Genomic DNA, 14,854 nt, shown 5'->3' with positions numbered 1-14,854 from the left:
GAGTACAGACTGACAGCCTGAATCAAGGGTCTTAAAATGGGGGTTTTGGGTGGTTTCACTGTATGCTGTACCCCTCCCCACCTCTAAAATCCCCAAATTGCCATTTTCTGAGGGTTCCTATATTTTTCCCGGGCTCTTTTTCTTCAAAATCGGTACCGGTAGCAGCCATCTTAGATTTTTCACAATTTCAATTTAAGTATATTTTTTCATACTTCCAAGCTTTGTTTTTGCAAGAAAACTTCATAGATGGCCTCCCCAGGACAAGATGGGATGCATTCATGCCTCATTTGTTGTGGATGGTTGTCAGATGAGCACCCATATTCCACGTATGCCGTGCCCCACGAAGGGTGTGAGGCTTGCCCAGATTCAGTGATTTCAACCTCCAAGGAGGGTCTTCTAGCACCTTCTGCCCTGATCCCACAAAAAAGCCATTGGGGGACCCTGGGGAGCACTCTAGCGATATTTCAGTGAGACACCAGCGCATCTCTGGCAAGAAACCTCGCAAATCCTCCACACAGTCCAAATCTGATTCACATAGGTTGGCTCCCAACGCGGAGGATGGCTTTTCCCTGGAATTCATGAGTATGCTGTATCAGGCATACTTAGTTAAAAAGTCTGCCTGTTTCCCTTCAGTCACAGGGATCCCTGCCATGCAGGTCCAAGTTCTTTACTCTTGTCTTCCTTCAGGAGTGCTGGCAGATAAGCTGGCTGTGCCCACGGTTGCGTCGGACACTCTTTCTATATCTCTGCTTTCGCCGGGAGGCATTGTGGCGGTCACAGACGTGGTGAATTTGGCGAATCTCCAGGATCTGGATCAGTTCGGAGCCCCAGATTTGAGGGACGAACCCACTGTGCACTGATTCTAGAATTGAAATTGCAGTCTGAGTAGCCTGTCACTGCAGAATGTTCCCTCATGAGTGACCATCCTGACCTCATTCGGATTCTTACTGATATCTGGGAGACTCCTGAGGTTCCCTTGAAATGTGCTCATGCCATGGCATGGAATTAACCTACTGGTCCCAGAATAAAGTGTGGATTTACAAGAAAGAAGATTAGCAAAGGTAAGAACCTAATCTTTCATTGTTGAAAGGCCTCCATTGGTTAATTACACAGGTCAACACATCATTTTCATCAGAGTTAATGTTGGGTGGATTTTGTAGTATTTTTCATGCTGATTTCAAATCTGTATTTAGTTTTTTACTGGCATGTCACATTTTTGTGATGAGGCTCATTATATATAATTATAAACATGAATTGGGTGATATATCATGCATTTATAGGATAAACATATAAGAAGGGAGTTGTCTTGATTTTTTTATGCTACAGACATTATTTACGGTGATTAATATCAGTCTTTATCATGCCAAGATGTTGTACTAATCATCCAGATAGCTTCTGTTACTTCTGTGGTTCGTTCACGACGAAAGCACATCACCCAATTACAGTAGATCTGAAGAAGATATACAAATTGTACTTTGGCTGTCCACTGGGTGACCAGGATAAGTCTTGGACTCCACATATCATCTGTACCAGTTGCTCCAACGGACTTCGTGACTTGCTCAATCAACGAAAGGCAGCAATGCCATTTGCAATCCCAATGACATGGAAGGAACCGCGAGACCATTTTTGCCTTGTGAACATAAGTGGATTCTCAGCTAAAACTAAGCACAAAATTATATATCCTATTCTGGATTCTGCTATTAGGCCTGTTCCTCATAATGACTCACTGCCTGTCCCAGTACCTCCACAAGATGGGCTTGTTGGGAGAACCAACAAGGGGTTCCGCAACCTTGGACTTAGTCCTCATTGGCTTAATTGGGAGAACATCAGACGTGGAAGTCCTGGTCCCCCTGGGGACGAGCGATCACAGCATGATCAATTTTAAAATTGGCATTGGGAAGGGAAAAAAAACCAAGACCCAAACCACAACCTTTAACTTCAAAAAAGGGAATTATGACAAAATGAGAGTCATGGTAAAAAAACGGCTCAAGAATAAGACAGCCGGAATCAAAACGGTTGATCAAGCATGGTCCCTACTAAAAAATACAATCACCGAAGCGCAGAATCGCTACATCCCGCAGATATCCAAAGGAAGGCGAAAAAAGAACAAAGGAGAGCCAGCTTGGCTAACTAAAGGGGTGAAGGATGCGGTAAGGGATAAGAGGAACTCGTTCAAGAAATGGAAATGTGAACAAACAACCGAGGCCTGGATTAGACACAAGGTCGACCAGAAGAAATGTCACAAGGTGGTAAGAGACGCCAAAACAGCCTATGAGGAAAAGATAGCGCAAGAAGCCAAAAACTTCAAGCCCTTTTTCAGGTATATAAAAGGGAAAAAACCAGCAAGAGAGGCAGTTGGCCCTCTTGACGACCAAGGAAGGAAAGGGTGCATTAAAGAAGACAAACAAATTGCAGATAGGCTAAATTCATTCTTTGCCTCCGTCTTTACCAATGAGGACACAACAACAATACCGGAAACAAGAAGGGTATTCATGGGTGACATAGAGGATAACCTCACCTCAGTGAATGTGGAATTGGACATGATATACTATCAGATTGACAAACTGAAAAATGACAAATCCCCCGGACCGGATGGAATTCACCCGAGAGTATTAAAGGAGCTAAAGGTAGAAATTGGAGAACTATTACAAACCCTAGCTAACATGTCAATTAGTACCGGGCAAATACCTGATGACTGGAAGATAGCGAATGTCATCCCAATCTTCAAAAAAGGATTGAAAGGAGAACCAGGCAATTATAGACCTGTCAGTCTTACGTTGGTTCCTGGGAAGATGGTTGAAGCACTAATCAAGGATAGCATAGTGCAACACCTGGAGAATCATGACCTGATGAGAGCTAGTCAGCATGGCTTCAGGAAGGGGATTTGACGAATTTACTTCAATTTTTCGAGAAGGTGAACAAACTAATCGACAACGGAGACCCGGTGGATATAATTTACTTGGACTTCCAGAAAGCATTCGACAAGGTCCCGCACACAAGGCTTATAAGGAAACTACTAAGCCACAGAATTGAAGGGGACGTACTTAGATGGATAGGCAAATGGCTAGAGAATAGATTGCAGAGGGTAAGCATAAATGGGAAATTCTTGGACTGGGAGAAGGTGACTAGCGGCGTGCCCCAGGGCTCGGTTCTTGGGCCCATCTTATTCAATATCTTCATAAATGACCTTGAAGAGGAAACAACAAGTATTATAATCAAGTTGGCAGATGATACAAAACTATGTCGGGCAGTTGGGTCACAAAAAGAAAGTGAAGATCTCCAGAAGGATCTAAATCAGCTGGAGGAATGGGCGGAAAAGTGGCAAATAAGGTTTAACATAGACAAATGCAAGGTGATGCACCTGGGTAAGAAAAATAAGGAACATGAATATAAAATGTTAGGTGTAACATTGGCCAAATCCGATCAAGAAAGGGACCTGGGGGTACTGATAGACAGGAACCTGAAGCCGTCGGCTCAATGTGCGGCGGCGGCAAAGAAAGCAAACAGAATGTTAGGTATGATAAAGAAGGGGATCACGAGTAGATCGGCGGCCATTATAATGCCGCTTTACAGAGCAATGGTCAGACCACACTTGGAGTACTGTGTCCAACACTGGTCTCCATACCTAAAAAAGGATATAACCCTGCTGGAAAGGGTGCAGAGGTGAGCCACGAAGCTAGTAAAAGGTATGGAAAATTTGAGCTACAAAGAACAACTCGTAGGACTGGGACTGTTCACCCTCGGGAGGAGGAGACATGATTGAGACTTTTAAAATACTGAATGGATTCGATAAAATTGAGCAAGAAACACCGTTGTTCACATTGTCAAAAGTGACACAGACAAGAGGTCATGGACTGAGGCTGAGGGGCAGCAGGCTCAGGACAAATGTCAGGAAATTCTATTTCACACAGCGAGTGGTGAACGCTTGGAATGCTCTCCCAGAGGAGGTGGTGACGGAGACTACCATTCTGGGTTTCAAGCGTGAGTTGGATGCACACCTCCTTGCAAATTACATTGAGGGATATGGGTAATCAGGGTCTCCATCTGGGAGCACCTGGCTTGGCCTCTGCGTGTGCGGGTCGCCAAAATAGATGGACCTAAAGTCTGATCCGGTGAAGGCGTTTCTAGTTAGTATTGGAGTTCAAGAAGGTATTGGGCAACTTTCTGAAGAAAAGGGGATAGAAGAGTACGGATAGAGGACTACTACACAGGTCCTGGACCTGATGGGCCTCCGCGTGTGCGGACTGCTGGGCATGATGGACCTCTGGTCTGACCCAGCGGAGGCAATGCTTATGTACTTATGTAGGAATGTGATGATGATGCAGCATCTGGTCACAATTCAGAATTATCTAATCCTGATGTGAATGATGAAGATTCAGAACCAGACCTTTACACAAGCTGAGCTCAGTTATCTTATTTGTGAACTAAATCTTTCAAAAGAAAAAGCAGAACTTCTTGCTTTAAGGCGTAAGCAAAAGCACTTAAGAACATAAGCATCGCCTCTGCCGAGTCAGACTATAGGTCCATCGTGCTCAGCAGTCCGCACTCGTGGCGGCCCCCTAGGTCCCTGACCTGTAGTGATCCTTTACTTAAGACATTTTATCCTTTATAGTACTCCTCTAACTATACCCCTCAATCCCCTTTTCCTTCAAGAACATGTCCAACCCCTTTTTGAAACCCAAAATCATACTCTGCTCTACCACCTCCTCCGGAAGCGCATTCCAGGTATCCACCACCCTCTGAGTGAAGAAGAACTTCCTAGCATTTGTTCTGAATCTGTCTCCCTTCAATTTTCTTGCATGCCTTCTTGTTTTTGTTTCCCCCGCCAGTCTGAAGAATCTGCCCCTCTCTACTTTCTCTATACCCTTTATGATCTTGTACGTTTCTATTATGTCCCCTCTAAGTCTTCGTTTTTCCAGGGAAAAGAGCCCCAGTTTCTCCAGCCTCTCAGCATATGAGAGGCCTTCCATGCCCCTTATCATCTTTGTTGCTCTTCTCTGGACCCTCTCGACTGTCGCCATATCCTTCTTAACTCATTACAGAAAAAGGAATCATAACTTAACGTTCTTCACTGTAAATGGCTGTTTGTGCTTTTGTCATGACATCAATGGGCTCTTCAACAGTTTGTTACAAGTGCATTGTCCAGATGAATGGCGTTTCTTCATTGATTCTTCACAGAGAAGCTTGAAGGCAGTGTTACTGCACAATGGAAATTTCAAACCAAGTATACCAATTGCCCATTCTGCTCATCTAAAGGAGTCTTATGAAGAATTTACTAGAAGCAATTAGTTATAAAACACACCAGTGGAACATCTGTGGTGATCCGAAGGTCATCGGCATGCTAATGGGAATGCAAGGAGGATTCACTAAATACTGCTATTTCCTGTGCTTGTGGTATAGCAGATCTACAGCTGAACATTATATCAAGCGTGTGAAATTTATGCCATTGGTGGATCCTCATAAAATATTTCTTCCACCTCTTCATATCAAGCTGGGGTTGATGAAGAACCTGGTAAAGGCCAAGGTTAAAGGAAGCTTGCCAGGTTTTCAATATCTTGTTAAGAAATTTAAAAAAATCAACACTGCAAAACTGAAGGAAGGGATATTTATGGGTCCGTTATGCAGGATGAAGATTTTAAGCAATCACTCTCAGCATCTGAGCTTGAAGCTTGGGAGGCATTCAAATGGTTAGTGGAAAACTTTCTGGGCAACCATAAGTCTCCTTCTTACTTTGAAAGGAGTTCAGAATCTCCTTGACTTATATAAAAAGCTTGGCTGTCGCATGTCATTAAAAATACACTTTTTGCACTCATATCTAATCTAATCTTCATTTTATATACTGAATCTACTCCCTAAGGAGCTCGACTCGGTTTACCGTTCATAAAAAAATGAAACATAACAAGTAAAAACTGCGAGATAAAAACAGAAATTGGTTAGATTAGATGGATGGAAAAAGTTAGAAAAAAGTATGTTAAATTGCTTAAAATTACTATACGACTGCTAAAATCAAATTAACTATTGTGAAAACAACCAGGTTTTTAAACTTTTTTGAAATTGAAATAATTGATCTACCAGTCTTAGAGAATCTGGAAGTCCATTCCAAATTCTCACCAATTTAAAAGTAAAAGATTTTACTAAGCTTCCCAGTGCATTCAATACCTTTCAGAGAAGGAAATGCTAATTTGTAAATTGTTGTAATTCTTGAATAGCAGGATCTAAAGCAATTCCCACTAAGGGGAATCAAAGAGTCAAATATTCCATAAAGGAGTTTGAAAATCACACATGCACACTTGAACTGTATCCTATGATGGACCAGAAGCCAGTGGAGTTTTCTCAGCAATGGGGAAACATGGTAGTACTTTCTCTTTCCAAAAATAAGTTTGGCCACTGTATTCTGTATTAACTGGAGTAATCTAAACTGCCCTGTTTAATACCCAAATAAATAGAATTACAGTAGTCCAACTGGGCCAACACAGTGAATTGTACCAGTAATAAATAATGTTCTTGATAAAATAGTGCCCTGACTATCCTCAGCATGTGCAAACTAAAGAAACATTTCTTTGCTAAAGAATTTATCTTGTCATTAAAAGTAAGAGAGGAATCCAGAATAATACCCAAAACTCTAGAAGTGAAGTCAAGTTGTAATATAATATTTGATTTCAATGCAATATTAGTAGGGAAATTAACTAATCTAGGTCCGATCCAAAGCAGCTTAGTTTTTGAAGCATTCAATTTCATTTGAATGGAATTCGCCCAACTCTGGAGCTTAGAGATACAACTATCTATGCCAGTAACCAGGTCACTGAAATCATGTTTGACTTCCAATAAAATAAAAATGTCATCCGCATAGGTAAAAATAGATTCTGCAAGCGAAAGACAGAAATTTTTTAAAGACATCATATAGATATTAAATAAAATAGGTGACAAAGGAGAACCTCTTGACTTTTTCCCAGAAAATCTTAGTGGTGAGTGACAAGCAAGGAGAACGTTTTCACCAGAACATTCAGTTAATGGAGCGTCGCTACCAAGGTTTCTGGAATGAGAGTATGATGGCTGACTATTCTGGATGTTGTGCCGTGACAATCCAGACACAACTCACAAAAAGAAATCGTACTCTATTCATTTTTGAAGAAATATTGATTGCTATGTGACACAGTCCAGTATAATTATGCTATGCTGTGTGCTTATTTGACTTTTGACCAAAGATACTGCAATATTTCTTTAAGTTGATGCTGCAATTCTTATAATTCTATATGCTAAAATGTTATAAACTAATAGTCATAACTTTAAAAGATTACAATGACTAAAAAAAACTATTCCGAGTTTTTGTAGGCCAAGGATGTTTTTTCCTATGTAGCTGTATAGCTAACAGAGTTTTTCCAGGTGACAACTATCCCTGGAAAGAACTGAGGTCTTTTCTCCATTATTGATAGGAAATTGTCTTGATAACCTCTGATACAGTGGGTTTCTCTGAATATATTTTGTGTGGCAATGTAAAAAAAAAAACTAACATCTGAAATCAGCGTAAAAAACTGATTTAGAAAAATGTGCCATGTTGTCAGATGATTCTGAAAAAAAATTTTGTTGCCTTGTGTTAGAACAAGAATTGACTTTAAATTAACCTACCTTGTTTTCATAGTTTTATGTGGAATATCATTTAAATATGCATAACATAAACTTGTATTTATATATCACAAAAGCCTTTCAGTTCTTTGTGGTTTACAAAAGAGGTAAGACTGACTAAAAGTCAGTGAGCTACAACATAACTTGGCAAAGTGGTTAACAATGGAATTTACAAAGGAGGTAGTAAATGGAGATTTACAAAGAGGTAAACCTGGCCAGTGTCAGAGTGCAACCATATAACTTGGCAGGAGCAGTTAAACAATAGTAATTTACAAAGAGATAAAACTGACCAAGGTCAAGGAGCTACAACATAGCTTGGCAGGAGCAGTTAACAATGGAAATCACATCTGGGAGGAAGTGACATCACCAGTCATGATGGCGGCTTAGATTTGGTGCTCCACAGACCTCCAGTGATAATTGTTCTTCTGACAAAGGCATCTGTGCCCTAGTAGTATCAATAATACTCTCTTTACTTAGTTAAAGATTTGTGCTTTCTTCGCTTATAAGGATGTTGCAACCACAGCATAAAACACTGAGAGATTTTGCCTTTCAACCTGTGACGCACGAGGTGGCAAAAATGGCAGAGACAGTGTGCTCTCCTTAATCTTCACTTGCTGCAGTGGTGGATCCAGGAGGACAGACCTCTGGCAATTCTTTGGATGAATTTTGTGAGCTGCTTCACAAAATTAAAACAGTCCAGGAGGAACTCTCGGCTCTCTTTGCAGATCTCTGTGGGGAAATCACAGAACTTGGTCACCATGTGAAAAACATGGAAACACATTTGGAGGACCATCAAGACTCTCTGGATCAGCTTCAATCTCAGTTACAGGATTCCCAAATGACTCAACTTCATTTACTTGATAAAGTGGAGGACCTGGAAAATCGTAGCTGTCGCTCCAATTTACGTATTAGGGGTATTCCTGAAAGCCCGGGCTATAATAATTGAGAAAGTGTAATACAGCAAGTGGCAACCATATTGTTATGTAGTGACACTCACCAGGTTCCTCCAGAAGCCATTATTCTTGACAGAGCACACCACTCCTTAGTGACGCTGTGATTGAACAGGCCAAGAAATATAATTACCTGTTTTCTGGACTACAAAATTAAAGAGGAAGTTATGGATAAGTCCAGAAGCTTAAATGGGCTTGATAGATATTGAGATCTGTCAAGATTTAGCAGTGTGACACTACAGAGGAGGGAAGGGCTTAAAGCCCTTGTTTTCATATTCAGGAACAGAATATACAGTATCATTTTCAACATCCCTTTGTATTACTTTTCTATCTAGAAGGTAAGCTATAAAAGATAGACACTGGAAGAAGCAAAAGGTAAGGACCATCTTATGCAGCAACTTTCTGAAATCCAGCCCCATATATGAGACAATTATTGCTTGCTTTCTCAGAAGTGGATCTTATACAAAGCTACTTTCGGTACTGAGGTGTCGTCATGGATTGAGATCGTTTGATGGAGCTTGGTTTTGCCTTGGGCATCCCTGCCCCCCTGAGACTATTGTTGAATAAACTGAGGTTGAAATTTATATGGATTATATAGCCACTCTTAATGTGCATGAGCTCTGTGCAGCCTGTATTTCTATGTTGAGGTGTTCAAATATGTTGTGTGGTGAGGAGGTCTTTAGATTTAGACATGAAGGGGAAGGGTAGGGGTGGAGATCACAGTCAAGTTACCATAGTGGTGTTGCAATGTGTTTGTTTTTTTGTATATTACTTGTTGATTTTCTTGCTATGTGATTCCATTTATTTTCTGTCTTTGGACTTGAAGACAGGTTAAATGTTTGATTTGAAGCTCCTTTCATTGAATGTGTATGAGCTAAACACACCTAGTAAACGCTCTCTTTAAGGAAGCTCTTCACTTACAAGCTGATATATTGATACAAGAAACATTTGATGTTAAAATATGAACCCTTGCTGCATCATAGTAAATTTCCCCTTCAATTTTTAGCCTGTAATAAAAGTAAGCCTAAAACAGTGGGGTGGGTATCTTATTAAAAAAGATTGTAAATGGCAGCAGCTTAGTCATTCGTGATAAGGGGGGGTAGATATATTCTGTTGGTATTAAAATTGGGATCTAGGTGTCTTACTTGCTTAATGTGTATGCACCCAACAGTGATAAGGGTCCTTTTTTGCACCAACTTACTGATCTCTTGCAACAGCATTTGGAAGGTAGACTGGTGATAGGAGTGGATTTTAATTGGACACATGACCCTAAGTTGGATAACTCTACTGTAGAAATTGTTTGTGCCCATTGTGGAAGATAGCAGTTTCATAGTTTCTGCCAAAAATGGGAGCTCTATGATTTATGGAGGGACAAGTACAGTCAAACCTTGGTTTGCGAGTGTTTTGCAAGTCGAGCAAAACACTCGAGCAAACTTTAACTCACAAACCGAGCGTTGACTCGATAAGCGAGCGTGTCACACCACACCACCCTGGGAACCGGCTTCTCTCCCCCCGCAGCCAACCCCCAAACCCTTACCTCCAGCAGACACTGGCGCTGCTCGCTTCCACACCACCCTGCGTACCAGTGCTGAAAGAGCCTGCCGCAATGTTCTATGCTGGGCTGATGCGGGGCCTTGAGAATCTGTGCATGCTCAAGGCCTGGCTCCCACCCTCTCCGAGATTCTCATGAGATTTTTCGGAGAATCCAAGAATCTCAGAAAGGGTGGGAGCCAGAAGGCCTTGAGCATGCACAGATGCTCAAGGCCCCGCAGCAGCCCAGCATAGAGTATCAGCGGTGAGTCCTGCCCGAAGAGTCCTGTCTTCCTCCTGGCTTGTCCTGCTGCCGGGACATCGATGAGAGAACACTGTGTACCCGAGCTCAGATGCGGCCGTTAGTCTGTACGAGACGGAGAGAATCACAATGCGCGCGCACACCCTCTCTTCCTCTGCATTGCCTCTTCGTACCTTGCCAGGTGTTGCTGGAGGTAAGGGTTTAGGGGTGGGCCACGGGGTGAGAGAAGCTGGTTCCCAGGGTGGTGTGGTGTGGTGTGGAAGCGAACAGCGCCAGTGGCCTTGGGGGGGGGGGCTCTGTTTTGGGATGTGGAACAAATCATCCGAGTTTCCCTTCCTATGAGGAAACTCGCTTTGATATTTGAGCGCTTTAGTGTACGAGCATGCTTCTGGAATGAATTATGCTCACAAACCAAGGTACCACTATATATGGAATCGACAAAATAGAGCAGAGAAGATTATTTACATTGTCCAATTTGACACGGACAAGAGGACATGAAATGAAGCTAAGGGGGGACAAGTTCAGGACTAATGTCAGGAAGTTCTGCTTCACACAGAGAGTGGTGGACATCTGGAATACTCTCCCAGGGGAGATTATTGCGGAATCGACAGTCCTAGGCTTCAAAAGCAAACTAGATGCATATCTCCTTGAGAAAGGCATATAAAGATAGGGTGGCTATAAAATAAACCAGGTGTATACCTGGCGGGGCCTCCGCGTGTGCGGATCGCCGGACTTGATGGACCGAAGGTCTGATCCGGAGATGGCGCTTCTTATGTTCTTATGTTCTTATGTTCTTAAGACTATACTTATTTTTCTTCTACCCATACCACATATTCCCAAATAGATCTTTGGCTTGGGGATCCAGATATTTGCAGGGCTCGGAGTGCTATGGACATTCATCCCAAAACCTGGTCAGACCATAGTCCACTCATACTGGAGTTGCATTTAGAGGGCAGAAATCCTCGATGCCAATATTGGCAACTTTCAGATACCTTGTTAGATGACCAGCTCAATATTCAACAGATTGAGTGTGATAGCTTAGAATTCTTGGAATTCAATAATTACTCCCAGGGTGGATCCTATGATCTTATGGGGAGAGCTTAAAGGTTGTAGTGCGAGGTAAAATTATATCTTTGCAGACTCATAATCGACGGATATTGACACAATGGGAACAACAATATAGGGCAGAGATTCAGTCCTTGGGAGACCCAGTGTAAGTCAGGTCAAGGCTTACAAACACATTATGCCTCATTACATAAAGCGCAAATATGACTTTGTAAACTAGAATTGCAGGAAATCCAAGATAAGTTACTCAAACTTCGATAGGAATATTTCGAATTTAATGTTTGAATGGATTGTATGCTTACGAGAAATTAAAACATCTGGAACAATGAAACTCTATTACTGTAATTGAGTTTGACACTGGGACACAATATACTGTAGATGAGATCTATCAAGTTTTTTTGCAATATTTTGAAACACCCAACTGTTGTCATATAGAGACCTTTCTGAATCAGCTTAACATTCCTACCCTAACTCAGATAGAAAGCATAGCCCTGTTGGCTCCTATTGAGCAAGAGGAGGTTCTTAAGCCATTGGGGAATTCCTGGGAAATAAGGCTCCAGGACTTGATGAATTTGGCAATAAATTTTATAAATGCTTTCAAACCCTTTTGACCTCAGTATTGACCCAAGTGTTTAATGCTATAGGAGAAGGAACAATTCTCCCCCATTCTTAGAGATTGGCCACAGTAACAATTTTGTTGAAACCTTGTAAGGATCCACTTAAGTGTGGGTCTTATAGACCTATCTCCCTCTTGGGAATGGATTATAAGTTCTTTACAAAGATAATAGCTGCTCATTTTCAGCAAACAAGGAAGGAGTTCAGACTCTCCTTGACTCGTATCAGAAACCTCCAGTCAAATCTTGCTGAGGGGTTAACATGCTCACTTTCTCCAGAGCGCAAAGTGACTCCTGATTCAAAGCATGTTGTAGGGGTGGGGTTCAACCCCCTAAAGAAAGAGGAGCCTCTGAGGGAGTAAGCACATTTATATCTGATGGCAAATTCGACAATTTCATTGATTGCAATTATGTTCTTAATTTGTGGAAAATCATCTGGACAACTTTTCCTAGGTGAGGTCTCGCTTCTTTCTACCTGACAAGACGCAGCGAGACCTGGAAACCTGCAACAAGCAAAATGCCAGCTGTGGAAACCCTGAGATAACATCTAACCCAACTGCATGGGGAGAGATCTTTAAACCTGCCAGAGATTTTTCCACTCTATGGACTTTCACAACAAAATTCAAATTTCTGACTAACTGACTTTCCCGCCAAAATTCAAATTGGTGGATCCCACTATTTACAAAGTCAAACTGCAGACTTCAGAGCATATCCTGAAGAAAGCCACAGCATGGTGGCTGAAATGTCGGTTTCTACCTGACAAGACGCAGTGAGAACTGGAAACCTGCAACAAGTTCAATTCACATGTTTACATTCCTTTGTTTAGACACTTCCCAAAGGTTTGGAGTTTTGTCTCATGTGGAATAGAATCCAAGTGCACCTTTTGTATAACTTGTTAAATTATTTCAGGTTGTATTCTTTTTAATAAATTGAAAAAGACAGAAATAAAAGTGAGAAATGTCTTCCACTCTTTTTCTTTTGAAGGGCAACCCTTAGCCAAGATTCTCATATGCCATCTTGCTTGCCTTTGAATTAAGCAAAGTTGCTTACCTGTAAAAAGATTTTTTACAATGCAGCAGTATGATTGGTCACATACAGTGTCCCTCCTATGTTGAGGTTGTAGGCATCATAAAGCAACACCTGCCTGGTAAATTCTATTCATGTCTGGAAAAGCTATTTTCAGAGCTCACTAGGAGATGCATTGTCAGCACTGTCTGAAGAGTACAGCCATTATCTTGCTGTCATTGAAGAGCACCTCAAGCAACTTTGATTTATTGTATATTTTTGAAATATTTTGTGTCTGAATATTGAAATTGGTTTTCTAGTAAGAAGTGTAGCAAGTTAATGACATAAAGTTCATTGTGCCTTTTCCTTCTAGAATTCTACTAATGCTACAGATGAAAAATGCAAGAAGGCCAAAAAAAAAGCAAGGAAACGCAAATCGAGAAATGAAGTTAAAAAAGAATCTGAAGATTATTGTTTCCGTTGTGGTGACGGGGGTGAACTTGTAATATGTGACAGGAAGTTTTGTACCAAGGCTTACCACCTCTCTTGTCTAGATCTGAAGAAACGGCCATTTGGTGAGTAAACTATTAGAAAACCCGACTCAATTAAAATGCCCAGACAACAAAGGTAGAAAAATAAAAAAGTTTGTTTTAAAAAATTAGAATATGTAGTATTGGAAAATGTGTATCTGTTCTATTCTTTCCAACACAACAGAAGTTGGAAAGAATTGTACTAAAGAAATTGAGAAATGTCTGTCTGAGGACAAAGCAACAATCTAAAATTTAACTAGAATGGGATGAAACTTGGCATGGGGGAAAACTGGTGAAAAGTGAAAGCCTCACCCCACAACCAACCTTTGAACTACTCCATCCCCTGAAAAATGTAAGTAAATTGTGTGTGGTGTCTTTCTGTATGGCAGGGCCTATGTTTTGGAATAGTATAATGGGTAATTTGCATTGCGAGACCAACTGTTTATAGTTTTGTAAACAGTTGAAAGTTGTATTTTCTTTTCTAAGGCTTTTGATGTAAGATGGGCGGAGCAGAGAGCTGTATTGTCAATTTTGGCATATGTGACCTTGCATGTAATGTCTATGGGGTTGGCTGAATTTTATAAATTGCATTTTAATAATTTATTCTGTGATTGTGTAATTATCCCAGGACAAGCAGGCAGCATATTCTCATGTATGGGTGACGTCATCCATGGAGCCCTGATGCAAACAGCTGTAAAAGCATTCTTGCTTTAAGAACTGTAGAAAGTTGCGACTGACCACACCATGCATGAGCGCGTGCCTTCCGCCCGACGTAGGGCGCACGTCTCCTCAGTTTGTTTTTCCACGGAGCTAAGAAGTCAACTTTTCAACTGCTCTTCACTTTATTGCCTTGCCTTCCTACTCACGCATATTACTTATTTCTGAATTCTATTTTTTATTTTAGTATTGTCCTTTTGATATTTTTTTTTTTTTTTAACCAAAAATGAGTTTTCTTTCCCTCATGGGCTTTTTGTCGGCAGGGCCTATTTCCATCGCCTCAGTCTCGGATTAAATTTTGGCTGTGGCAGCTCCCTCGACGAGGTCCTGTTTTTTGGGCATCTTCACCTGTCTTCAAGAACAACAGAGGACTATATTGCAAGTCATTATGGCATTGAGTACATTCGTGCTGACTTTATTGCGACCACCTTGCGTTTCGCCTAATTTCATGAAGGGTGCATCTTATTCATAGCCCTTTCTTTAGGCGAGACCCAACATTTTGAGTACCGGCAGATGAACCTCACAGGTACTAGTGTCTTCCATCTGACACCAGCATCG

General features: G+C 41.3%; 1 protein-coding gene across 6 annotated transcripts in view; it reads left to right on the top strand.

Annotated features, from left to right (window-relative positions):
- The window catches only part of NSD2 (nuclear receptor binding SET domain protein 2), a 521,650-nt gene that overhangs the window by 498,974 nt on the left and 7,822 nt on the right, over window positions 1-14,854 (top strand). For all 6 annotated transcript variants that reach the window (XM_033950948.1, XM_033950940.1, XM_033950930.1 and 3 more), the window contains exon 22: window positions 13,423-13,624. In XM_033950948.1, the coding sequence (XP_033806839.1) occupies window positions 13,423-13,624 (202 nt within the window). The remainder of the gene's footprint in view (window positions 1-13,422; window positions 13,625-14,854) is intronic.

This window comes from Geotrypetes seraphini, chromosome 1 (genome assembly GCF_902459505.1).
Source record: "Geotrypetes seraphini chromosome 1, aGeoSer1.1, whole genome shotgun sequence".
Lineage (NCBI taxonomy): Eukaryota > Metazoa > Chordata > Amphibia > Gymnophiona > Dermophiidae > Geotrypetes > Geotrypetes seraphini.
Note: the sequence above shows the minus strand (reverse complement) of the source record. Positions and strands in the feature narration are given on the sequence as shown.